Here is a 27992-nt window from a genome sequence, read left to right as displayed (position 1 = left end):
AAGCAACGAAGACAGCTACTATCCAGTATCGAACTGTCCACAGGAAGCCTACTATGAAAGCACGGCTTTCGGCGTTTTCTTTTTCTCGAGATTGGTTCTCGCTTTATAGGGATGAAGGCTTAGCCTATAGTCACACAGGCAGTACGCAATGTCACTACAACACAACGGTGGCGCAATCTGTCACAAGTGTGGCAAAGCACGCCGGGCCGTCACAAATGGCGCCACCATGCCGTTGCAGAGAAATCGGCATCTTTTGAGCACTGTGGCCGCCGACACGGCACTTGCCATTGCCTCGGACTGGCTTGCTCCAAGCAACATGCGCCACCATACATGCTCCCCTCGCTGGTATGTCAACGCTTGGAGGTGTCAAATTGGTTTTATACATACTTCGTAACTCTTTCATGCATCCTACATACGTGAGCTTCTAGTTGCTAAACTTCACTTTAAACTTCAGTGGCATCTGTGACAACCCTGCATGACTCAGTCAGGCCCGATGGCTGCAGACAGAAAAATATTCAACGGACCTCTCAGCTTCTGCGATAAGGCACTTTGCTTCAGAAATGAAGTAGTCTTAAATTCCTTTTTATTATTATTGCTCGTGGTCTTTTAGCGCTCCCGAACTGTTGGTAGCAGTCTTTATACTGCGGAGTTTTCCAATTCAGACCTTATAGCTAACTACTCGACGCATCACATGAATTGTCAAATGCTTTTTTTCTGCACATACTTGTGACTGTTTCCATAATTTGTTGTTTGCGTTCATTCAAATATTCAAAACACAGTGAAAAGGTACTGATCGCAAAATGGTGTAACCTTTCTTTTATTGAAGTTAGTGTTCTCTGTTGCTAATAACTAACACCCACGTTCAGATAGAATGCTGTCGCTGTTTCGGCTGTCATAATCTTTACGTTTGGAGTTAAACGGCTCACTTATAGATTTGAGGGGAAGCCCTCAGGAGAAAACTCAAAACCACACTACCATGTAAGGTGCTTAATACTTCTTGCAGTAAAGAACTACAGGGCTGCCTCACTAATTGTTTATGCATGTACATTTTATGTATGCGTATTACTTACGTGCAGAGAATTAAGACTTGAGTACTCTGTGCCATTCATAAATATGATTCATCACATGACCAGCACGACAGCTTTGCGTTGGCTGGACAAACAGCTGTGTAGGGGCGATCACAGTTTCGCGAAACTATGCGAGCTTATTTTTGCATGCCGGCTGCCGACAAGTGCTGGCAACTTTGGCACTTTCGTTTGAATTAACTGGCCCGTCACTTCACCAAGCTCGCTGCACATGCAAGTGCCGGCAGAAATGCAAGCCGCTGCACATGCACAACATGACACACGTGTGCGTATCGCTCACAACGGTCGTCCGCGAACCCCCGAGTTAAGCCTGTTTCGCGAAGCACATCGCCCGCTGAAACACCTTTGAACTGCTGCTAAAAACAAACATTTAGAGCATTTATTTCAAACTGCGGCTAAATAGAAATGTTTAAAGCATTTATTTTCTCTTCCTAAATTGCAGGACCACAAGAACCCACGACAACAGCCCCAGGTAAGTATAGTATTTCCACTCTAATAAATGTTTGGTGTAATTTACCACGACATTGGCTCTGTGCTAAATTATATGCGATATTCCAGCATGATAGAGGGACAACGCAGACCAGTGAGCACTAACACGATAATAGAAACAATACTGGTGTGAAACTCATTACTTGGCGTGCCTCTTCCATATTTTTCCGACATGGAACAGAATTCACTCCATGTTACGGTATGCGCGTTGCGCAGAGCGCTATAGACGCACGCAATGCCAAAAAGAAACTGCAAGTACATTCCGTCTGGTTGTCGCTTAACCCTTTTCGTGTCAACTTCTGTTTTTCTTTAGAGAGCCGCCAATATTTTTCGAGTTACATTTTGTTGTCTGCATAAAGCACGGCATTTCTTGTAATGAAGTTAAGCGTGCTAATTTTCTATCCTCCATGCGACGCGTTAGTGCTTGCGCGGCGTGGAAAGTAAATCGCAAAGGCGTCAGTGACATCGTTTTAGTCTAGTCGAGTCCGGAGAGGTCGCCAGGGGCTCTAAATCTTTCTTGCAATCATTAGTGTGAATAATTCGAAGCGCCGGCCGTGAATTCCTAAAGCTTTCTCAATGTTTACTTGCGGTGAAGAAACTTCCAAACACACCATGATTACGGCACTGGAAAGGCGGTCGTCTTCGCTGCAACCACTTGTTTCCGCGCAACCAATGACAATATCCAGGGGAGCCAGACAACTGCCACAATTTCAACTGCGCCCTCTAAATGTTCGTTTTCTGTGAAGATGGTGCCACTTAATATAGCAGCATTCACAAAAGAATGATAAAACGGCTGCCTGCACTCAACAGACGAAACGAAACGCTTGGATGACTGAGACTCGATCTTGGCATGGGAAGTGTTAAAAAAGGCGACAGGAGCCTGAGCATGGGGCCCTTGATAGATGCTTGCCGATGGATGCCTGGCTTCTGCTATAGACGACCGGCTTCAGCTCCTTACATAGGCGATTTCTGTACATTTCAGTCTTTCACGCGAGTGAGTGAGTGAGTGAGTGAGTGAGTGAGTGAGTGAGTGAGTGAGTGAGTGAGTGAGTGAGTGAGTGAGTGAGTGAGTGAGTGAGTGAGTGAGTGAGTGAGTGAGTGAGTGAGTGAGTGAGTGAGTGAGTGAGTGAGTGAGTGAGTGAGTGAGTGAGTGAGTGAGTGAGTGAGTGAGTGAGTGAGTGAGTGAGTGAGTGAGTGAGTGAGTGAGTGAGTGAGTGAGTGAGTGAGTGAACTTTATTCGGTCCAGAGAAAACGCAAGGGAGAACCCGTGTCACCTGGCCAGTCCCATGTAGTTGAACTTTTCTTTTCCTTGCAGCTTGTCCGATAGATGCCTGCTGGAAAGCTTGTCAGGAGGCAGAACCCAACAGCACGGTGCTCTCTGTATCATGCTCGGCGTCTGATATGTGCTCCTGTGCATACAAAGATGGTAAGCTCGAAAGCATAAAAGTGGAAGATCACAAATGCAAACAGGATTGACTGTGATGTGTAGTACACGAGTCGCTGAAATTTGGCGCGTCAACACGAGATCTATTCAGGCTTATGCCTGTCGCTACAATGAATCCGATCGACGAGTGTTATGATAAGCCAGTACATGTCCTCAATCACGACATGTATAAGTAAGACACAGCACAATTGTAGGCCGCAAATGACTTAAGCACCAATAAAATTTCCAAGGTTAAAATGAGAAGTTCGCAGAGAAATTACCAACATAATGTACTTTCAGCCACTGATTTACAAGTGCCCATCATGAAAAATCGTCACACGTAAAATAGAACAAAAGCTGCGAATGCTAAGTAGTAATCATCAGCCCAAGCACCAATAAATCAGCAGATATCGGGGAGGCAGAAATTATAATGTCCTTGCATCTTGCGAAACTCTTAACGCCGGTAATTGCTTTTCATTTCAGAGTGTCTAGCCTCAAAATGTGAGGACTACTGCAAGGTGGCAGCCCCCCAAGCGGACCCTAAAAAGGCAACCTGTAAAGATAACGTATGCTACTGTGCCAAGTCACATGGTACGTGCTGTTCACTATAACATGAGGCCACTTAATTATAAACACCAGTAGTTGCATTTGTATGAGTAAATTAAACGTTATAAAAAGCAATGAAGACCGCTGCTATCCAGTATCGAACTGTCTACAGGAAGCCTACAATGAAGGTACTGCTTTCGGTGGTTTTTCGAGATTGTTTCTCTATTTAGAGAGATGATGGTTTAGCCTATGGTCACACAGGCAGTACGCAATGTCACTGCAACAGAACGGTGGCGCAATCTGTCACAAGTATGGCAAAGAAGCTTGATGTGGGCGAGTTGGTTGAGCATACTTAATGAAAAAAGAGAGCGCTACGAAGACAAGGACGAAAGAACAACGAGTACGACAGACAAGGCGCTACTTCCAACTAAATGTTTTTTGAAGACACAGAACTTTAAATAGATGCAACCAAGGACGGCCCATCGTGACATCACGACCTCCCTATCTCTTCAGAAAAGCTATCTCCTTTTCGGTAAGCGTCACTGAAGGGCAACTAATGCACGTGCCCTCAGCCTTTGCAATGTAAAAAGCTTCCAATATCTCCCGTTCTAGTCTATCTGTAGACCATGCCAGAAACCTGGTGTCACGAAGATACGGACGGCAATTGTGACGTTTACAGTGTTCTGCCAGATGGCCCCCCGCATTGTTATTTACGGCCCAATTGTGCTCACGCGCCCTTTCATTAAAACACCGTCCTGTTTGACCGATATAAACCTGTTGGCAACTTAGGGGTATCTCGTATACGACATTACTTTTGCAAGCAGTGTACTGCGCTGCGTGTTTCTTAGAGCATGGTTCGCGTTTTGCTTTTGTCATCATAGGGCATATCTTGGCCAGCTTACATGGTGCACTGAACAGAAGATTGATACTGTGCCTTTGTGCCACCTTCTTGAGGTTGTGGGATACCCTGTGCCAATAAGGAATCACATGTAATATCTTCCTATCAAATGGCTTTTTTGTGTTAGTGCCTTCTCTTGCCTGTTTGATCTTTTGAAGAAGCTTGTCGCAAACGCTAGAGATCAATAGTGAAGGGAAACCGGCTAGACGTAGCCTTGAAACTTGGTTATTGAAACTGATTTCTATTTTGTGGCTGCAAGATTTGTTTAGCGCTTCTTTTAGACAAGTCATTGCAACTCCTCGTTTTACTAGCTTGGAGTGCGCAGTGTCGTATGAGATTAGCTGCTTGTTCAACCTCGGCTGGTATTCGAAACAGACATGCGTGTTCATCAAAGTGAGATTGAGGTCCAGAAAGCGAATGCTGTTATTACAAGGCCTTTCGCACGTGAAGTTTAGAGCCTCCGATGCATTTCTAAATGTGTTAATTATCGATTCTACAGTGTCATCTAGCCTAGACCCTGGAACTTCGTTAAGAACCACGAGGTAGTCATCGACATACCTCATTATAGAAGGAGCACATGACTGATTCAGACTGATGTTTACACACTTGTCAAAGGCGCTGAGAAAGATGTCTGAAAGAATGGGAGCGAGCGACGATCCAATGCAAATGTGTACGCGTTTTCACTGGACGTTGAAGACCTGTATTATGCGATTCCTCATGACGGAGTGCTCAGTGCCATTAGGAACAAAATCGAAGATTTTGGTGAAGTTAGGTTCAGTTGCGCAACCGGAGTGAATAGCGGCCAGTTTTTAGAATTGTTAAGCTTTTATCTTCATTCCACTGTCGTTAGTTTCAAAAACCAACACTATGTACAACGCTAGGGCATTTGCATTGGATCGTCGCTCGCTCCCATTCTTTCAGACATCTTTCTCAGCGCCTTTGACAAGTGTGTAAACATCAGTCTGAATCAGTCATGTGCTCCTTCTATAATGAGGTATGTCGATGACTACCTCGTGGTTCTTAACGAAGTTCCAGGGTCTAGGCTAGATGACACTGTAGAATCGATAATTAACACATTTAGAAATGCATCGGAGGCTCTAAACTTCACGTGCGAAAGGCCTTGTAATAACAGCATTCGCTTTCTGGACCTCAATCTCACTTTGATGAACACGCATGTCTGTTTCGAATACCAGCCGAGGTTGAACAAGCAGCTAATCTCATACGACACTGCGCACTCCAAGCTAGTAAAACGAGGAGTTGCAATGACTTGTCTAAAAGAAGCGCTAAACAAATCTTGCAGCCACAAAATAGAAATCAGTTTCAATAACCAAGTTTCAAGGCTACGTCTAGCCGGTTTCCCTTCACTATTGATCTCTAGCATTTGCGACAAGCTTCTTCAAAAGATCAAACAGGCAAGAGAAGGCACTAACACAAAAAAGCCATTTGATAGGAAGATATTACATGTGATTCCTTATTGGCACAGGGTATCCCACAACCTCAAGAAGGTGGCACAAAGGCACAGTATCAATCTTCTGTTCAGTGCACCATGTAAGCTGGCCAAGATATGCCCTATGATGACAAAAGCAAAACGCGAACCATGCTCTAAGAAACACGCAGCGCAGTACACTGCTTGCAAAAGTAATGTCGTATACGAGATACCCCTAAGTTGCCAACAGGTTTATATCGGTCAAACAGGACGGTGTTTTAATGAAAGGGCGCGTGAGCACAATTGGGCCGTAAATAACAATGCGGGGGGCCATCTGGCAGAACACTGTAAACGTCACAATTGCCGTCCGTATCTTCGTGACACCAGGTTTCTGGCATGGTCTACAGATAGACTAGAACGGGAGATATTGGAAGCTTTTTACATTGCAAAGGCTGAGGGCACGTGCATTAGTTGCCCTTCAGTGACGCTTACCGAAAAGGAGATAGCTTTTCTGAAGAGATAGGGAGGTCGTGATGTCACGATGGGCCGTCCTTGGTTGCATCTATTTAAAGTTCTGTGTCTTCAAAAAACATTTAGTTGGAAGTAGCGCCTTGTCTGTCGTACTCGTTGTTCTTTCGTCCTTGTCTTCGTAGCGCTCTCTTTTTTCATTAAGTATGGCAAAGCACGCCACGCCGTCACAGATGGCGCCACCGTGCCGTTGCAGAGAAATCGGCATCTTTTGAGCAGTGTGCCCGCATACACGGCACTTGCCATTGCCTAGCAGCAGGAAGGGCGCACACAGATCTGTCCCCTGGCCAGAAGATGCACAACCGACAGAAGATGAATGGCCTATTTAAAATATCGCATCTTAATGCAATAAAGCTGCAGCATCCAAATGACGGCGCATCACTGCCGGAGCCTAAGGCTCAATATAACATACAGGAGCACGATACTTCGTAGATCCGAGCTGCTAATTTTGCTGACTTACTCTCTCCTCCTATACTTCCTTAATTATACCTCTAGCTTCAGCTCCGAAAATTTTTTCTTACCTTATTGCCTTTTGTATCCAAATTTATTTTGGATTATCATTCGTGATGACCCCTCAATATTTTATATATTGATTGGCGTCTAAGCCCATTATACCTCATGGCGGTGCGTGCCTCCCCCCCCTTTTATGTTCTTTTTGCACTGGAGGAAACAACTAAGTCATTGCCTCGGACTGGTTTGCTTCAAGCTGCATTCGCCACCACACATGCTCACCTCACTCGTACGTCAACGCTTTAAGGCGTCAAATCGTTTTTATAAATATTTCGTGACTCTTTCATTTATCCTACTTACGCGAGCTTCTAGTGGCTAAACTTCACATTATGCTTCAGTGGCATGTTCGACAACCCTGCATGACTCCGTCAGGCCCGATAGCTGCAGAAAGAAAAATTCTGAACGGAGCTCTCAGCTTCAGCGATAACGCACTTTGGTTCAAAAATGAAGTAGTCCTAAATTCATTTTTTATTATTGTTCACGGTCTTTTCTGAATTGCTGGTAGTAACCTTTATGTTGCGAAGTTTTCCAATTCAGACCTTAGCTAACTACTCGGCGCATTATATGCATAGCCAAATGCTTTTTAGCAGCATGTACTTGCCAGTGTTTCCATAAGGTGTTGTTTGCGTTCATTAAAATATTCAAAACATAGTGAAAACTTACTGATCGTAAAATGGTGTAATCTTTCTTTTATTGAGGTTAGTTTGGCTCGACACAGTCGCACTGCTGTCTCGCTTCCTAGTGTATTTGTATTTTTTCGACGTTTCGCCAAATAGAATTGTCGAAGACAACGGACGACTCGCCAAGATACCTTCCCTACCGGAGACCGGGGGGGCCTTCGCCTCCCGTCGCTTCGATAGGAGCCTGCAGATACGCCCGATCTGGTAGCTGCGAGAGCTCCGTCATGACTACGCCTGACCTGACACCGGGCCAGAGGCAACCGACTGACCCTGAGAGCAACCGCGAATGTAAACAATATAAGGCTACAGAAACAGACGACGAGTCTACGCTTATTGATGATTGTGACATCACGGATCTGCACGATGAAGGCTTCAGGCTAGTGCGTCACCGCAATGAGAGGACCGTCGGAATCCCAGTGATTATTACCCCTGCCACAGAAGTAGCCCACCTGAAAAAAGTGAATCACATTGTTCTGTCTACGGAAATTGAGAAAATTCTTGGTGCATAGCAGTTAGGAGCCGATTTACTGCTCAAGGAGCGCTGCTTCTAGATGTCCAGACAGAAGAGCATGTGAACTCCCTTCTCAGTTGCAAGTCAATCTCAGGGACTGTAATCTCAGCACGAGTGCCCAAATCGCACCTGCAAAACACGTGTATTATTAGAGGAGTACCCAAGTGGTACACTGATGAGGAACTGTTGGAATACCTAAAGCCACAAGGTGTGTACCATGCAAAGAGTCACGCAACGCGTCCAGACTTCCGAATCCGATTGGGAGTCCAGGCGAACCAGCACCGTAGTTCTTACGTTCGCTCCAAACACAGCCCGTCCAGAGAAGATCAACTTGGGCTTCACGAGAGAAGAGACCATCGACTACATTGAGACACCACCTCGGTGCTTCAAGTGTCAGCGCTATGGACATGTGGCCAAGTACTGCCGTGGTGAGCAGCGGTGTAAGAGATGTGGAGGACCGCTTGATTTCAAAACATGCCCGTCCAGCGAGAACTTTGTGAAAACTGTAGTGGTGGTCATCGAGCTAGTTTTTTTTTAGCAAACGTCCTACACGGGCGGTGGCAATAAAGCAAAAGAAAAATGTTTATCTTCGGACCAACATGAAAGGATGAGAAAAATACGACGAAGAAAAAGACGGAGAGTCGCAGAGAGTCAGAGGAAATCACATGGAGCTCAAAGAGTGAAACTGATTTTCCAAGCCTGAAGCCTTATCCAGGAATCCAGAAAACAGTGATGCCATTGCGCAGCGGACCGGCTAAAGCAGTCAAATCAATGAACAGAGGCCCCATAGGCGAGAAGATGGCTGAACAACCGGAACAGCGAAGTTATGTGTCTGCACTGCAGCGACCCCAATCGCGTTGCGATGAAAAAACACCACAGGAGGACTGTCAGCAGGTGCTACGTGCTCTCTTCAAGGCCTTGCGATCACACATAGAGAAGATGCCGGTGAGCTCGATGAAGGACATGCTCGAAGTAGTACTGGCTCTCGAGTCAGTGATTCTAAGCTCTGCCTCTTAAAGCACCTAGCAATATGGATGCGATCAGGACACAATGTTCACCATCTCGCCCATAGGTGCCACTTATTATGCAATGGAACTGTGCGGGTCTTGCGTGGCATTTACCTGAACTTTCGCTTTTCTTACGCAACGTGCCTGTGCCAATATTGGCACTGTCCGAGGCTGGTCTTCCAAGTTCCAGATCAATTGCTGGTTATGTCGCACATGGAAACCATAGTATTCCGACATTTCCGAACGGAAGAGCCATGCTATATGTCAGACGTGAAATACCACATTACGTTCTACCAGTTCAAGACCTTTGCAGCAGTGCTTTGGAAGTCACTGCTGTACAAGTGCGGCTGAGAAACCGAAGCCTCAGCGTGGTCTCTGTATATGTGAGCTCTCGCCTGAAGGTATCGATGGGAGAAATTATAAGAGATCTCTGCAGCCGCTGCCCAGCTCCGAGGATTATATGTGGGGACATTAACGCGCACCATACTCTCTGGGGCGACAAGGCGATTGATGCACGTGGGAAGCAAATTGTTAGTGCTTTAAACACCGAGGGACTCTGCGTGGCTAATGACAAACAGCCAACGCTTTTTCAACCACCGGCCTCTTACAGTGTCATTGACTTGACGTTACACTCAGCGGACATCCTCGCATCGTCAACGACGAGTAAAGATAGAATGGGCAGCGACCATTTTCCTGTCTTCGTTAACATTGCTGGATATAGAACCAACCGCCGAGGATCCTGTCCTGTGACGCATTGGAATACGTACAGGGACGGCCTAAGCGAATCATCTGGAGACCTGTTCGCGGACATGCTACGTAGCAAGAGATTGGCTACCGCTGAGCTGAAGCTACCCGACCACTTCCCCGCTCCGGATCTAAAGCTCAAAAATCTATGCGCTGCCCGTAGAAGAGTGGAACGGAGGCTGATGGAGGCCGAAGGGCGACCCACCAATGAAGACTATACATAACAGGATTAACGCTGTGATTCGACGTTACACAAGGAAACTAAGAAGAGATCAATGGCCAACATTTTGTGCAAGCCTATCGGTCTTCACGCCAGTTCCAAGGATATGGTGGGTCCTTAATAACCTTGCTAGAAACTTTCAACCAAACAAGCCGTTTGAAGACAGCATTGAAGTTAGGCAAGACGCTCGCTTGTCTTGCGTATACTCTTCCGGTATACGGTAAGTATACTCTTCCGGCAGGTGAGCCGGCGCACAACCAACCCGCCTCCGCCGCTATTGTCGTCTCTAATAGATGCTCCTTTCACACTCAGAGAGTTGGAACTAGCTATGAGCAGCCTCCGACGTCGCTGTGCGGTGGGACCTGACCTTATCAGTAATCAGATGCTGACTAACCTACCGGTTGAAAGACGACGTGATTTGCTGGCATTTTTAACCAAATGTGGGCCAGCGGGGATATACCACATTTATGGAAGGTAGCGTGGGTGGTACCGGTTCTGAAGCCTGGAAAGAATCCTGCAGCTCTGGACTAATACAGACCGGTATCGCTGACCTCCTGTGTAGCTAAGCTAATGAAGAAGATGGCGTGCACAAGACTCACTTGGTATGTCGAGCAGGGTCGAAAACTACCATCGTGCATGACTGGGTTTCGGCAACGTCTAAGCGCTCAAGACAATGTGCTGGACCTGCTAAGCCACATAGAACATTACAGTGCGGATGGCCTGTCGACACTTACTGTTTTCATGGATGTTTCCAAGGCTTACGACTACGTGTCTCAAACAGCCATCACCAGCCAGTTACAAGTTATAGGCGTCACGGGTCATCTCTTGAAATTCATACATACGTTCCTCAACGATCGTCGCATCAGAGTTCGTCTCGACGACACTTTGAGCGACGAAATACGTATATTTCGCGGCGTGCCACAGGGGAATGTTTTATCTCCCTTATTATTTAACATCGCCATGACTAGCCTTCCAAGAGTACTAAACCATCGAACAGCTGTGAAAATATCTATATATGCCGGTGATATCTGCATATGGGTCTCCGGCTACCAGCACTGCCGCCTCGCACGAATAGCCCAGGGAGCAGTAAATACCATTCAGGGCCACTTGGCAACGATTGGATTATCACTAGCAGCAGAGAAATCATCATTCATACTATTTCCTGGAGTGAAAAGAAAATCTACACGCCTTACGCTGAATTTGGACGGATACCAGATTCGACAAGTCACCAACGTCCGATTTCTTGGCGTTACCTTAGACCACAGGCTACTCTGGCGCCGCGGTGTTGACCACGTTGTGGCGTCATCGTCACCCAGGCTACATGTGCTCAAGCGAGCCGCTGGCATACGCTGGGGCAACCACCCAACGTCGATGCTACGGCTACATACAGCGTTGATTACCAGTCGGATCCTGTATCAGCTACCTCTGATGTCACCCTAAGATAGCCAATACGAGCGCTTAGAAGCCATCCACAGAAAAGGTATTCTACTTTGCCTTGGAGTCCCTCAGCCAGCATCAAACAAGAAAGTGATCTATGAAGCTGAGTCACGCCCTCTGCGACTTCAGGCTTCCCAGCCTCTCATGATCCAGCTACTACGATTGAAATAGTCTACCTCCGGCAAAGCCCTATTACGACGTATAGGTAACAGGCCGCGCTCCCATTTTTATGCAGCACTGAACACGCTTCGCGTGTTAGGATTACGCTGCTCGAGAGAGAGGGAAAGGATAGAACCACCCTGGACATTCGAGGACATCACATGCAACTTAAGTGTACCACGATTGCAGTCAATAAGCTGCATTCCATCTGCAGAAGCCAAGTCAATAGTCCTGGAACATTTGAACACGACTTACCCGAATCACCTACATATAGTGAAACCCTTCAGCGGTATTGTAAGAGACGCTCGAGAGAAGCAATTGCCGGCCTTGATCGCCAGGTTAAACCAGCCTGTTGCTACAATTAACTACCACCACCACTCTGTTGCTAATCGCTAACACCCACGTACAGGTAGACTGCTGTCGCTGTTTCAGCTGTCATGATCTTTACGTTGGGAGTTAAGCGGCTCATTTATAGATATTTGAGAGGAAACGCTCAAGAGAAAACTCAAAACCAGACTACCATGTAAGGTCCTTAATACTTGTCGCAGTGATGAACTACAGGGCTCCCTTATTATTTATGAATGTGCATGTTACGCATGCGTGCGTTAAGTATGCGCAGAGAAGACTTGAGCACTCTGTGCCATTAGCAAATATGACCCATCGCATGGCCAGCTCGACAGCTTTGAGTTGGCTGGACAAACAACTGAGTAGGGGCGATCACAGAGTGTCGTGAAACTACCAGTTTAATATTGTATGCCGGCTGCCGACAAGTGCTGCCAACATTGGCACTTTCGTTTCAGTTAACAGGCTAGTCACTTCACCAAGCTCCCTGCAAAGGCAAGTGCCGGCAAAAATGCAAGTGACTGCACATGCACAACATGACACATGTGTGCGTATCGCTCACAGTGGTCGTCCGCGAACCCATTGAGTTAAGTCTATTGCGCGAAGCACATCACCCGCTGCCACTCTTCAAACTGCCGCTAAAAAGAAACGCTTAAAGGATTTATTTTCTCTTCCTAAATTGCAGCAACGCAAGAACCCACGACAACAGCAATACGTAAGTATAGTATTTCCGCTCTAATAAATGTTCGGTGTGACTTACCACGACATTGGCTATGTACTATATTATATGTGATATTCTAGCATGATAGAGAGACGGCGTGGACCAGTGAGCCCCAACACGCTATAGTAGAAACCTTGTTGGTGTGAAACTCCTTACTTTGCGCGCGTCTATTTTTTTCGTACATGAAACGGAATTCACTCCATGTTGCGGCATGCGCGTTGCGTAGTGCGCAATAGACTCAGGCGATGCCAAAAATAAGCTGCAAATACATTCCGTCTGGTTGTCGCTTAACCCTTTCCTCGTCAAGTTCTATTTTTTAGAATGGCGCCAATATTTCCCGAGTTATCTTTTTTTTTGCCGATTTAATGTGAACAGTTTTCGGTATTGCAATATCAGCAGTTCATTCGGCCTTTTCAGCTGTCTTTTACTGTCAATTGCTTTTTATGTTTCTGGACTGCAAAATAAGCGAGGGCGCAGAAACAGTCTGTATAAAGCACGACATTTCTTGGAATAAAGTGAAGCGAGATAATTTGCTATCCTTCATGCGACGCGTTAGTGCTTGCGCGGCGTGCGAAGTAAATTGCAGAGGCGTCGGCGACAAATATTTTTTTGTCTAGTAGCGTCCACTCCGAAGAGGTCGCCTGAGGCTCTATGTCTTTCTTGCAATCATTAGTGTGAATAAGTCGAAGCTCTGACCATGAATTCCTACAGCTGTCTATGTCTAATTGTTTACTTCTCGTGAAGAAACCTCCAAGCACACCACGATTCCGGCACTGGGAAGGCCGTCGTCGTCGCTGCTGGATGGGTGGATGTTATGAGCGTCCCCTTTGGAAAGGGGCGGTGGGTTGCGCCACCAAGCTCTGCCCCCACTTGTTCCAACGCCGCCAATTATAAAATGCCAATGGAACCAGACTTCCGCAACAATTTCAACTGTGCCCTCAACAAGTTCGTTTTCTGTGAAGATGGTGCCACTAAATATCGCAGCATTCACAGAAGAATGATAGAACGACTGCCGGCACTCAGTAGACGAAACGAAACGCCTAGCCAACTGAGACTCGTTCTTTGCGCGGGAAGTGTTAAACAAATGTGACAGGGGCCTGAGCATGGGGCCCTAGATAGATGCCTGGCTTCTGCTCTTTACATAGCACGATTTTCGTACATTCCAGCCCTGCCAGCGAGTTGACAAACTTTTCCATTTCTTACAGCTTGTCCGATAGATGCCTGCAGGAAAGCTTGTCAGGAGGCAGAACCCAACAGCACGGTGCTCACTGTATCATGCTCGGCGCCTGAGATGTGCTCCTGTTCGTACGAAGATGGTAAGAAGCTCCGAAGCATAAAAGTGGAAGATCACATATGCACACAGGATGTCTCGGCTAGCTTTAGCCAAGCAGTGAAAAAAAAACCGGTACAATATACGATTATTAAACCTACAGTGTGCCGTCATAGGCCCTCTGCTACCGCCAAAATGTATTGCGCATGCTAATTATTCGGTAAATTAGATTATTTGAACAAGTTTATGCTTGTTGAATTCACGAAATGACTGCCACTGGGAAGCGTAATGCATCCTAAAACAACCCATTCGGTCGTTTTTTTATTGCACTACGTCAAAGCCACCTGCTATGTCCTGGGACTTATTTTCGCAGAGCTTCTCAAAGCAGGCGAAATGCGAAAAGTGGCACGTGACTGCACGCCCGCGCGCCCCGACACCAACAGTCCCAAAAGTGATCCGAAGGAACGAACTATGCTTACTGCCTGAATCGGCAACATCCTGGTCACTGCGATAGGACCATCTTACACCGTGGATAGGACGCAACCATCACGTGGAACACGCGGTTCTCGTCAAGCGGAAGCCAATACCAACAACTTGCCACTTCCAGACGGTTATAGAGTCGGACAGTGAAGACCATTTACCGCTCAAGAGAGCCGAGTGTCAGGCCGAGGACGCCTGCGTGGTACAGACGGGAAAAAAATCGAAAGTGAGGTGGGGCCATTCTTGCTAATCTGCCTTCACTTAGGTCCGCCAACGGTTGCCACTGTTGGTCCCACAGTGTAGGTTCGGCAGAGTAAAAAAAAAAACGAGTTCACATTTTTTGGCATGCTTTGCTGCTTTGTTCCTTCTCCCGCACTATGCAAAATATCACAAATATTCGCAATATGAAATTGCTTGCCTGTGCTGCGCAGTACAGGAAGTGCCGACGTTGCTGGAGGTTGCTGAAGCTAGGCAGGTCAAATGAGTTGTATTCAGACTAATGCATGTCACTGCAGTGAATTTGGTCGATTGAATGGTGTCATAGTAAACAATGCATGCAATATATGCCCTCAATCATGTATTTGCAAGACATAGCACAATTATGGGCACCAACTCAAGAGTTTAGCACCGATAAACTGTGCAAGGTTACAATGAAGTTAGGTGAAGAATTAGCCACAACGTACTTTCAGCCATTGTTTTACAATTATATATCATAGGAAACCATTACAGGGGAAATAGAATTCAAGCTGCTAACGTTTAGTAATAATCGTTAGTCCAAGCACCAATGCGCCGAAATCATACGTTGAAAAGGCAGAAACTATAATGTTCTTGCATTTAGCAGAACTCCTAATGCCGTTTCATCTAATTTCAGAGTGTCTAGCTTCAAAATGTGAAGACTACTGCAAGATGGCAGCTCCAAAAGCGGACCCCAAAAAGGCGACCTGTAAAAATAACGTTTGCTACTGCGCCGAGCCACGTGGTACGTACTTGCTCAATTCAACATAAAGCCAATGAATTAAACACACCAGTAGTTGCAGCTGTATGAATAAACATTAGGTTTTTTTTTAAGCAACATAGAGACTTGTTATAAAAAGCCGCAAAGTGCCCAAAGGAGGTGTACTGTGATAAGGCACTGCCTCTCCAAATGTGCTTACCATGACCCAGTAAAACACCAAAGCCCCTTCGCGTAATTTGCGAAGACGAAACAAAACTCTGCATTAAACGGTGATGCACAGACTCGGTGCTACCTTTTAACGGAAATAGTTGTACCCGTGTCTGATTTTTGCAAACAGTTCTTGAATGGCTCGTTGCTGTGACTTGTCACTACTACACTGTTGCTATAGCAACCTTAGGTAGTCTACAATATGGGCACACGTTTGCGTCCGTTACATCAAAACAGCCTACGGTATTTTGAGACTACCTGCCCAATTAAGGCAAAATGTGCCGAGGCCCGGGCCGTTGCATCGATGACAGGTTCCCGAACATGTTACCTTTGTTGAATTTGCAAAAGTGGTGGAACGGCCATTTCACCTTTTGGCGCAGGCCTTGGCGCAGGCTCAATCCTGGTTTAGCGGAGTGTTCAACGTATATCTTGCTAACACCTGATATGGTTTCAATAGTAACTGAAATAGTGAGAAAAAAATTGTAGCGGCGCCGGCTTTATGCGCATCAATGAGGTATTCAGACTGAAGATTACCGAACTAGTTACATTATCTTTTAATATATTAGCATTTGATGCGCATATATCCCGCTACAACGCCAATTCTACGGTTTAGACTCGGAGCAGCTGTAGCGCGTTCTGTGCGCTTCAATCGAGCAAGAACAACAAGTTCACGGAATTACATCGTGTAAACAAGACAACGCCCTAGTATGTGCGTGACTAAACCGAAGTTAAGGTGAGCACGTCAACAGGTTTCCTATAATGTGCAGATTCAATGTGCAGATTCAATGTGCAGATTTTCTCTCCAGCATATATCTATAGCTGTGCTGTCGAACATGTGAAAGCCGATTCAACCACAGAATCTGCTTTTCCGATCGTGCAGGATTGCGAAGAAGGTCTCAACTCGTAAGCAAATTATACCTACGCTATAACAGCTGAGCACAAGTGCCACAGTATTTTTAAAGTGGCACCGCCAGCACCTGTGCTAAACGCTGTGCTACCAAACATTATTCGAGGCTTTCTTTTTTCATCCGACATGCCTTTTGAGCGAGTTCCGCGCCATGCTAATTCGAGGAACACAAGAAGACTGCACAGCAACAGTACATTAAAACATCTACCCAGGGAAGCGCAACAGAAGCGCAAGAACAGCTAACGGAGATCGGACGGCGTGGCCGCTCTGTTGAATTCCAGGATTATGATGATGATGATGATGATGATGATGACGATGACGATGACGACGACGACGACGACGACGACGACGACGGCGTGCTTCGGTTTTGCTTCGTTTTACTACCGACGGCAGCGTCAACAGAATGAGGCTTTCGTGCGTATGCTTCATTTGGAGCAGGCTTGACGCAATTTTCCGCTATAATGCAGATTTGGAACAGGATGGACCGAAACATCGCGCTCTTGGAGCAATTGGCGCGCTGCTCCACCATTGAACTTCTTAAGCATGCATCTATGCTTTTTTTATTATTATTTGTTGAGACATATCCTGCTTTGCGTACAACTCGGAGAGCAGTGGCAAGGTGTTGAAAAAGTCAACGTCGCCGTAATGAATTACTGACACAAACTTTGCTTGTCCTTTACTTTTTTAGATAGTTGTCAACTTCATAATTACAGTATGAAGACTCTATTCCTTCAAACTGCTTACAAATAATTATTCACAGTGCCTTTTATGTGACACTTTCAAAACATGCACCAAGTATAGCGTGGCTTTGGCTCAAGAGAGCGCCAGTGATGCCAGTTGCAGTTTGTTTAAGGCCACACAATGACCGTGTCGCTGAAAGTTGCCAAATTGGCCCTTTCGATTGTTTGCTCCTCTCGGAAATGCAGGGGAACTCGCTCTCCCATCAGACCCATCGAGCGCTGAATAAACTCAGCTTTCGCACGGTCACAGAGCGTGCGAATGCGTCTGGCACCACAAAGCACAGAATAAGGTTCCGGTGACGTGAGCAGTCTTCTTTATCCTCGTCCAAACGAGCACTGCACTTGGCGCACGTTTTCAACTCGTCACATTACCTATAAGTTCCTTTGAAAATCTAATGCTCCATAGTATTAATGCTTAGTCAACTGCTATATAATAAAGACATAAAAACGAAATGAAGACATCCTGTCTATACTCCCTAAGGCCTCATAAATTTACCAAGAACTGAGAAAGCGGCACCCTCCGTATGACCTGCCCCTCCATCATAGATTTCACAAATCATCGGTTACCTTCAGGGTCTTCTATTATTTAAAAATGTACTACTTACGACTCGAACACAGAATACACCATTGTAGCAATCTTTACATTACATTGCATGAATTGCGTTGCATTGCAGTGCATGAATCAGAATTTTCTTATAGCTACTGTGTTGAGAAAAAACCCTCATAACACTACTTTCTCCATAAGCACTTCTACTTCGCCAAGTGCGACCTAACTTTTCTTTCCCTATTTCAGTTGGGTGCACGCCAGAGGCATGCCACAAGTCCTGTCAAGATGCCGAACCCAACAAGAAAGTACTAAACACATCGTGCCCCGAGTCCGACATATGTCACTGCATATACGAAGACGGTGAGAAAAAGCCTGCCTCACACCCAAGGCAGCAACGCACGGTTCACTTTGCAATGACAACAATTGTAATTATGCTCAAGCTTTGATTGGACATGCTCAGAGCCCGCTGGTAGTCAGACGCAGCTGCCGCAATATGTTCGGAACCTCTACGGTAGTTTCGCAACAGTATACACATTGTTTCAGTGTGGCCTCCGAGAGTGGGGAGATCGCAAGCCACACAATTTTGGAGGCTACGGTTTCAGTCATAAGAGTTTTCCACAAAAACTACTAGAGGTAACTCTGGCGCTGCGGTCGTTCGACTACCACGGGAATGATGGTTAGTAGAACGTGGTTTTATCTAATCTTCATGTCTGTCGCTTCAAACGCTTTTGCGATGTTATGTATTACACTTTATCCCTAAATTCCCGAGCACTCATCGTTTTCTAAAGTCATTAAGGCAACGATCGAGTCATTGTCCACATGTGCGATCATTGCTAATTGTCGCATGCATAACACAGTATGTCGTTGAAACTGATCTCTTAGCCGTTAAGCACAAGATAAACTTTGCGCAAATCTTTTAGCGCGTTGTGTGACGAGCTGCCACCGTAAATGTTATTGTTGCAGCAATTATGGGACACTCCAGGCCAATTTTGCCGTCGTCGTCGCCGTGATGTTCCATATAATGTCCATGTGCGATAAGATCGCGCCCCGTGCGCCGCATACGTATGCTGTGGGCAGTGTGTCGGAACGGAAGGAAAACAAAAACGAAAAACGAAAAAAAAATTTTGACCGGAACGAAAACGTAACCAAAACGTTATTTATTTTGTTTCGGGGTGAAACTGAAATATTCTGATTGGTTTTCGGTTCAAGGGAAATGTAGGCAGTACGAAACAACCGACCTCAGGTAACTTCAGCATTACTGTGTATCTCAGGGGCCCGCATAAGCGTGCATCTCAGGCAGCGATAGTTCAAGTGATAGCCGGTCAAGCGCTCCACTAATCTAAACATGCCACTCGGTGCACTACACTCTAAGAACAGTTTACACCCTTTGGCTTGCCCCTTCTGCCACACAAAAATATTCGCCATCTGCCTTGATGCGTTTCCTTTCTTTATCGCTGTGAGCCCACAACTTTCCAGTAACGAATGGCACGCACGTTATCAGCGTAGAACAGTTTACACCCTTTGGAGTGCCCGTTCTGATAACGCGCGTGCCGTTCGTCACTGGAAAGTTCCGGGCTTGCAGCGATAAAGAAAGGAAACTCATCAAGGCAGATGACGATTTTTGTGTGGCAGAAGGGGCAAGCCAAAGGGTGTAAACTGTTCTTAGAGTGTAGCAGATCGGTATCGCAGCAAAACCCAGGGCTTGCGCGCTGACAAGCTTATCGTTTCGTTTTCTATTGGTATACAACGCTTTGTTACCGAAGTTTCATCGTTCGCTTATGCTCTCTTTAAGTTCATTTTAACGGGACAGCGATCTCACATTTTGGCAAGTGCACTCAATAACGTGCTGCTTGTAAGATCATGCCGAGTGCCTTGACTCAAGGCACTGAATATGATCCCAGAATACATCATTCACTTATTGAGAAAAATTTATACTATGTTTTTATCGTTACTTTGCTTCCAAAATTTTTGCATGCGAATCAAAACTGTTATGAACCGTCAATGCCAAACTACATGCATACGCTTGCCGGCGCGCGAAAGCTCGCGCCCATGCGCCTCCCGCATGCGCAGATGGTGTAGGACAGATCATACGCGTCGAAGCACGGCGCGAGCCCAGATATCGTACCTTCGACAGATAGCACTGTCGAAGGTACAAGGCGTGCAGAGGTAGTATCCTTGCGCAGCTGTATATAGTTCCAGGCGTAACAGGCAGATTATTGGCTGCACTAGAGTTTTAATGATACGGTACAGTGATACGTGACATGATGGCCCTTGCGCATGCCCGTTACGTAATAGCCACCCTAACCGTGATCACTTATAGCAACATGGCAGCGCTTGTTACTGGCTCTCCGCCCTGTCAGCAAGACAAGAGTGGCAAAATATGTCATCACTCAGTCTCCTCTCTAGCTGAGGTCAAAGTATTAGGTATGTTTGCCGTAATTATTGAGATCGGCTATTCGTTTTCACGCTGATCGATTACAGACACAGCACCGAGCATTAAAACAGGTGTCATTTCTAGTTAGCGGATGGCGCAACGGCATTAGCACTGGTGATACGTTGACGATGCCGAGCGCTATAAAGGCCTAATTGCTCGTTGCATAATTAATTTACTACCCAGCTATAGTGTGGTGCATGATGACAGTAGCGAGCAAACACCAAGTAGACGTCGAGCAGACGCTGTGCCGCGCTGGCGTGCGTCTTGTAGGTTGACATTACTCGCGCGAGGCGCGGTGGACGCAAGGCGCGAGCTTTCACGCGCCGGCACGCGCACGTGTAGTTTGGTCTTTACGGATAATTCTTTTTTTTTTCCGTTCTAGAGCAGAACCGGAACGGAACGTTTTTCACTGAAACGAAACTAAAACCAGAACGAAAAACATTTCTTCCCGACACCCTGGCGGTGGGTGCGAGGGAAAGCTTGTGAGGCTGAGCTGATAAGCATGGTGGCTTGATGGTAGAGGTCACGTGATCAAACACGCGTGAGAGGGTGAGGGTGCAGGAGTAAGCGCACATCTCCTCCTCTTGACCCGCTGAGGCTGCACATGGCTGTCCGCGCGGCAGAGCGCATACGCGACGCGAGCGTCCCATCTTAATGGCAATATGCGACGGGTGCAAAATTAGGCGAGCCAGTATGGCTGGTCGCTTCATGTGCACTGACATCCCGCACGCCTAGTGTCGGGTCTTCATTACGCCGGCGTTGTGACAGCAAATGTTGGCGGTCGTCGAGCGAGATCTGTTCGTGTTCGCTGGTGCGCGTGACATTATGCTTGGTAATTTAATTAGCAAGCGAATATGTACTGCGATTTATATGGCCGATAAAACTATGACCCTCACTTAGTGCAGTTGTCTACTATTGTGCTATCACTATCAACATATGCCTTACAGGTAGAACTGCGATTTAAAAAAAAAAACACTAAAAATTATTTCCAGTGCTGCCATCACTATGTATTTCAATGCTAGAGAGGGCACAGTTAGATCCAAGGCAAATATAAAGGTTTTTTTCTTCTATTCTATTATGCTATAACTTATTCCATCTGTACCATACATGATACAAGTACATTGCGGTAAAGGATTAATTATAACACAAAGCCCAGTGAAATCAAAGGTCAGTGGAAATGCACGGAATGAAAACAAATGATTAGCCTTTCCCTGTACAATTCATATTCCATGCAAGTGTGAGGCCGTATGCAATGAACTTTACTATTTGAAGTGTGCTCATTATTCAAGTGTTTAGACAAAGTGTTCCACCTCATTTTTTGTTGTTTTACTTGAGGTGTACTCACCATTTAAGTGCTCAACGGAAGAATTGTTATGCCAACTGTAAGCAGCACAACTAAATTAGAAATTAATTGAATTATGGGGTTTGACGTGCCAAAACCACTTTCTGATTATGAGACACGCTGTAGTGGAGGACTCCGGAAATTTCTACCACCTGGGGTTCTTTAACGTGCACCTAATTCTAAGTACACGGGTGTTTTCGCATTTCGCCCCCATCGAAATGCGGCCGCCGTGGCCGGGATTCGATCCCGCGACCTCGTGCTCAGCAGCCTAACACTATAGCCACTGAGCAACCACGGAGGGTGCAGCACAACTAAAGCAGTTGCAAGCACTGTCAATATTCCGTACAAATACATGCAACTGTTCCTATAAACCATATATATATATATTTTTTTCAGATTGCACAGAAGATATATGCCGTGACTACTGTAAGGAAACAATCCCAAGCAATATCCTGAAAGGTTCTATGTGCATACACAACTTCTGCTACTGCAATAAAACAACAGGTACACACTTAAGCGGCCCACATAAGCCAGTGATACCAATTGCCTACTTACAAACATGAAAGTTCTTGAGTGTTCTTCTGGATTGCAAAATATGTTTTTTAAGTGGCCACAAGCACTCAGAATCAAAATGAAAGTTATTAGAGAAATAACTGTCAACATTGCACCAGCAAATGAGCACAATGTTTAGGTTTTGCAAAGCCCATTGTGTTGAATGTGATAAATATGTCAGCAACATAAATAGCTGAAAGTGAACACCACTGACTGTAAAACAGAACAATGCTAAATGATATGATTTGTGTGACAAGATGTTCTGGAGTTCAGCAGCAACATACAAAAAAAGAGAAACGACTCACTGTACGTCTTGACTTTTAGCATCAATAATGTTGTAGATGATGTCTTTGATGTCAGCACAGTAGTCTTGATTCGCTATCTTGTAAAAAGTTACGAAGAATTATCACATAAAAAAGAACTGAGCAAGCCATGTTGAAGGACAAGAAGCATGACTAAATATGCGTCCTTACATTAATAATAGTAGTGTATGAAATAACTGTCATTACTGAAATGCTTTGCACATGCTAATGACAAAATAAATGTGTATTTAGCAGATAATTTTTCAGGGAAACAAATTTGTCATCTCGCTTTGCTTAGTTCAAAACAGGCTCGCAGTTCTATCTCGACAAACTACAATTTCATCGGCACACTGCAGAAATTAACAAAAGGTGTACCTCCCTAATGTGTACCTGACTGTAGCAGCATACAATTCATTAGAATGTCTACTCTAATACATTAGGCGAAAGTTTATACAGCCTACATTTATTTTTCCAAGATGTAACCCAATGGCAGCGTAACCCAAAGACATCCCAAATGGCCAAACAATATACTAGCAGTAGTTCGGCATTAAGTATGAGCACATGAACAACACTAAAACTAAAGGATGAGCAGACTGTCCAGCTCTGGTTTAGCGCACTCTGAGCCTCAGTCGGAACATTTCACGCAATCAATTATCAGCCTTTAATTGATAAGTAAATAAATTACACACCTTTGACAGTTGACATACATACCACTATTCTTAGAATGGGCAAAGTTGGCTGTTTTAGCATTTCATTTCAATGACGTGTTCAGTGTTTCCTTGCTTCTAGTTATCAATTAATTTGCCCCTTCCTAGCCATCTCATAAATCGCTTCCATCGACAAATACTGATATAGCTATGTCCAACGTTCTTCTTTCCAATGACTCATGATTACATGAAATAAAACTTGACTTAAATGCTCCTGACTAACTTATTTCTTTGCTCACACAGACGACATGGGGAGGTCAAAAACGGGTGAGCCATTTTTTTGTGCTTGTTTATTATGTGAAAACAGGCTGGACACATAGCTATGTAACAGCATGAGTAAACAATGTTTTCTCTACTGCACTGGCATTAGAGTTTAGCCACTTTATGTGAGCAACACTTTCTTTTCCCTAAGTACTACACTGAGAAACGTCATAGATAGAAAAAAGACCATAAATATTGTGCGAGGAAAATACAGCTACTACGCAAAAATGCCAGTAACAATTTTAGGCAGTTCCCGACCTTTTGCAGCTCTCACAGCAAAGTTGCAGAATTTTGAGATCAGAAAACGAGCTTAATTGACCGATCAATTTATTCATGCGGCTTAATGTCCCAAAGCAACACTGGGGCTATGACACACACTGTAATGGTCGGCTCTGGATTAATTTTGCTCTTTTCACATTTCAACTTCGTCAAAAAGCGGCCACTGTGGTTGGGAATCGTACCCATAACCTTGTGTTCAGCAACAGAATGCAATAGCCACTGAGCGACCACAGCAGGCGAACGGGCTTGCATTATCGTGATGCTGCACACAAATATCGGCTATTGATGACACCTCCAGTTCTAATGAGCTGGTAAATGTGCGTCCACGCTTCTGGGCAAGACAATGGATTTGCATGCTGTGGTATCTGCCACAGCTATCCCTCTTACCTTGTGCAGTTTACGTATGCTGTAGCTGCACTGGTAATTTTAAGCCTCATTTCACCTCTAGCTGAGATTATGACCACATGTATCTAAGAAATATATTTCACAGCATAACGAAAAAAAAAAAAAGAAATGGTTGATCCCTCTTTCATAGGAATCGGTAGAACACAAAAGTGAAACATGTCTTCACAGAAGGCTTTGCATGTTTGTTTCGTGAACTCACGGTCCGCTGCAGTGAAAGGCGCACGATTTGCGGCTCGGCCACCGCGTTGCAGGTTTGCTTGGCACATAAGGCGTCCTGTTGGCAAGCAGCTTACTGCTTTTGAGTCGCTCGGGCGAAAGTACGAGCATTTTGGCCCGGCTTCGTAATGTCTTGGGCAGCTGCTTGAGCTGTGATGTGTTCAGCTTCAGGAATGCGAGTGGCAGAGTTCATATCACGCACCACGAACGCATGAAGACATTCTGCTTCATGCTAGCATGTCTCTCGCCAGACCAAAGCGAGATTTGCCCGTCGACGTCCTTGCCTTCCTGCGCCGCTTAACGCCGCAGTTTTCTTAGTTGTGCCATTGCAAGTGAAGCAGTAGGCGGCGTGTAAGCACTGCTGATGCATGTTGAAGCTGCACTCCGTAGGCGACGAGGCGTCACAGGCTAATCGGACGCGAAAGACGAACCATGTGCGAAAACTGTGGCGTCACCTCAGCGGAAGGCCTACACCGCTTACACCAGTCTACACCACACTGGAGCCTCTGCAGCGCCGACTAGCGAAGCGCTCACTGTCGGTACTCATTAGTGTCATGATGCAGTACTTCGCTTCACTGCTCCTAGATGGCAGCGCCATCCCTGTCAAGAGGGACAATATTTTATGTGCCCATCACTTCACACCGACATCATATCCGTTACAGGAACTTGATGGTGGAACTTGGCATAAAACCCATTGTGTTAATATAATTCCTCACTGAAAATATCCTGCACACATTGTCGTAATTTCCAATGTTTTCTCAATTCGCACGGCTTTCTTGTACAATTTACTCGTTTCGCTCCAGTAAATAATGCACATTCTTTTAAATATTTTTTTACTGTGTGCGTATCTTACACAAGGCAGGTTTACAGCTATACTCAATGAAGCCTTGAACTAGTAGCCAACGGTAAAGTTTCGGTTTGGTGCAAACTGCGGGATGATAATGCCATCATCGGCAGGACAACTACTTCCATCTGGTAGAAGCTTACGAAAACTTACTAGCACGCCGCCATGCACGCGACACTTATAGTGAAACTTTCTTTTCTCAAATTGGGGTGCAAGCCTTACACTAGGGCAGGCCTTACACGAGTAAATACGGCAGACAGAAAAGAGATCAATTATGAGAACAAAAGAATGCACACGAGTTGCTTGAATTCCTATGCATACTTGAACCAGTAACATCAGAGCCACCTCCGATCTGATTTCGTCTGAAGCATTAAAAAACCGTGTGCCGTACAACTATGCACACCAATTGACCTGCGAACGATTGTGCTTCCTCCTGCGAGTCACAAAATGTGTCAATGTAGCATGCGTGGATGTGTGCATACAGCAACATCCCAACATACCAGTACTGCAAGCCAGATGTGAAGGTGACAACGAATGGGGTTGGGTTTAACAAGAGGCCGAGTTTAACAAGAGTACGGTATATAAGAAAGAAGGCACCAGCGTGCGATTTTCAAATTTGCTATTGTCATCATTTCTTCAAGACGAGAGAATGTGTTGAATATTGCATAAGTATATGCTCACCTACATAAGACTCACTCAATAAGAGGAAACAATGTGTTTTTGCAAATGGCAAACTTCTTGTGTTCAAAAAGTCAGCATGACTTTCCCAGATTTTAATGGATAGGAAGACTTACCTTGCACAATTCTTTTGAAGAATGTCATAATTCTTGCAGTCAGGATAATTGACTTTCATTCATTGGCCAACTGAGCATATTCTACATGAAGCTAGACAGACATATTGTGATTTGTCACTGCAACATACTCATTACTGCCTGGTTTCTACTGGATGCTAGTTGATGGCCCATAGAGTACTGGTTGAGAACCCAAGGCTCTTCTCTGCACGACATCTGCCGGCTATATGCCACACACATCTCTTCCCACACTAGAGCATTTCGCATCTATAGTGCAAGAGTACAATAAATTCGCTTCAGCAACAGTGTGTTCCACCAAAATAAAGCTCTCCAAACAATGATTGTGATCTGTTTCTGTCACTGGAAAATGCTTTTGTTCGCATAGGCCAATATGAATGCAAAAGTTGTGTGTATATAAACACACCTTACAAGGTTAAGGTAGCGCCATGCAGGCCTTGGCCACTTCCTTCATCCTTAGCTTACTAGCGACGCTCCACGAGCTCTGTCTCAAACCAGCTATGCCTGCATTAAGAATTTCCCTTGATGCGAAACACCTTGGTGCAAATAAGGCATACAAGAGCATGGGTGCATGCGCACAGAGCACATGAAATTACTAAGCGCCAGTGCTAACTTTCGTGGCACTTGGTCATTAAGACATCACTACATCTGTCATATGGGTTGCCTGAACAACGAACTGAACGATTCTCTTCACCCTAGACAAGCACTGTGGCGGCTGCAAACACAAACTACTTAATGGAAACAGGAAAGATCACATAACTGTAGGGACTTGGTTAAGTAGAAAAGCACTAGAATCAGAAAAACTATAGTCCTCTCAGTCGGCAAACATAACATGGCGGGCCTTGAAATGCCCTGAAGACATAATCTTCAGCGACCAATTTCATTTTGAAGAAAGGTTTTGTACAAAGCCTGTTGGTACACATCACTAAAAATCTGGGGAACTGTGCGAGGAAGGGTCTATACAAGACAAACACGAGCATTTTATTTTGAATACTTCTTGCCTGCTGTCACTGGCTTGGACACCGCTGCCTTGCTGTTATCATCAGGGTCAGCCACTCAATGTGATGAATGACAAGAACAGGAAACGAAATTGGTTGTTAAAAGATATGACTCCTGGTCTTGAGGGCAGAAGGAGATCGTGGTCTGCCACAGAGCGATGCGATCGAAACCAACCAGTAAAACATGTTAACTTGCTTTGAACTGACCAACCAACAACAACTTTTCCAACACATGAAAGAAAAACCTTCAACTCTGCAAGCAAAATTGAGGGTGTGAACTAAGCACAAATGCTCTCAATTTCTACAGCATTCTTTGACCACATTTACCACAAATAAATGTTATTACACAGATTGCTAACCATGAAACTGCTCATCAACAAAAATCTCATTCTCTGTCACTTCTTCCAGATGACGTTTCTCACAGTGGATTTCACCTCTTTGACGCATGGAATTCGTTCATACGTAGCCTGTGGTAATCATGTCCCTTTGTGTAGTTTTGATGGTTATAGCCACGAAATAAAGCTTTTTCTGAGACCTGAGGGGTGTGAATGTGATTCTTCACAGGCATCTTGACAGCCACTGCAACGTGCACCATGCATTTCAGAGGCCATGCACAGGCTTCACAGCGCGGGCACTAGATGACACCGTGTTGCTAGGAAAGCGTGAAAGGGGAGCGCCGCTGCAGCACACGCCTCATACATAACTTGACCATGGCAATATGTTGTGTCGCTATACTGATTTAATGCTAGCACATTACCATCGACAGCAATCGTGAGATAGGTTCTGCAGCGACTTTTCTGCCCCCGCATTACTCGTGGCACACGAAATACGAAAAGTGCTGTCTGATTACATGTCTACGCAGCTCAACACCAGCGGCCCCAAAAGTGATTTGAAGGAACTAACTTCGCTCTGCCTGGCTCGACAACTGTCTCGTCACTGCATAGGCCACAACCACGACACTGAAGACGCAGCTCACAATCAGCAGAAACCAACAGACACTCTTACAGCTTG

General features: G+C 45.4%; 1 protein-coding gene across 1 annotated transcript; it reads left to right on the top strand.

The window, feature by feature from the left end:
• The first annotated feature begins 2891 nt into the window (after positions 1–2891).
• On the top strand, positions 2892–27646 carry LOC142590258 (uncharacterized). Its single transcript, XM_075702200.1, has 9 exons — positions 2892–3000; positions 3481–3588; positions 12691–12720; positions 13932–14042; positions 15348–15455; positions 18079–18192; positions 22005–22112; positions 23413–23436; positions 27390–27646. Exons 1-9 carry the CDS (start codon positions 2976–2978, stop codon positions 27455–27457), a joined length of 696 nt encoding a protein of 231 aa, XP_075558315.1. The 5' UTR covers positions 2892–2975; the 3' UTR covers positions 27458–27646.
• The last annotated feature ends 346 nt before the right edge of the window (positions 27647–27992 follow it).

This window comes from Dermacentor variabilis, chromosome 8 (genome assembly GCF_050947875.1).
Source record: "Dermacentor variabilis isolate Ectoservices chromosome 8, ASM5094787v1, whole genome shotgun sequence".
NCBI classification, from domain to species: domain Eukaryota; kingdom Metazoa; phylum Arthropoda; class Arachnida; order Ixodida; family Ixodidae; genus Dermacentor; species Dermacentor variabilis.
The sequence above is the reverse complement of the archived record's forward strand: the minus strand, read 5'-3'. Positions and strand labels throughout refer to the sequence as shown.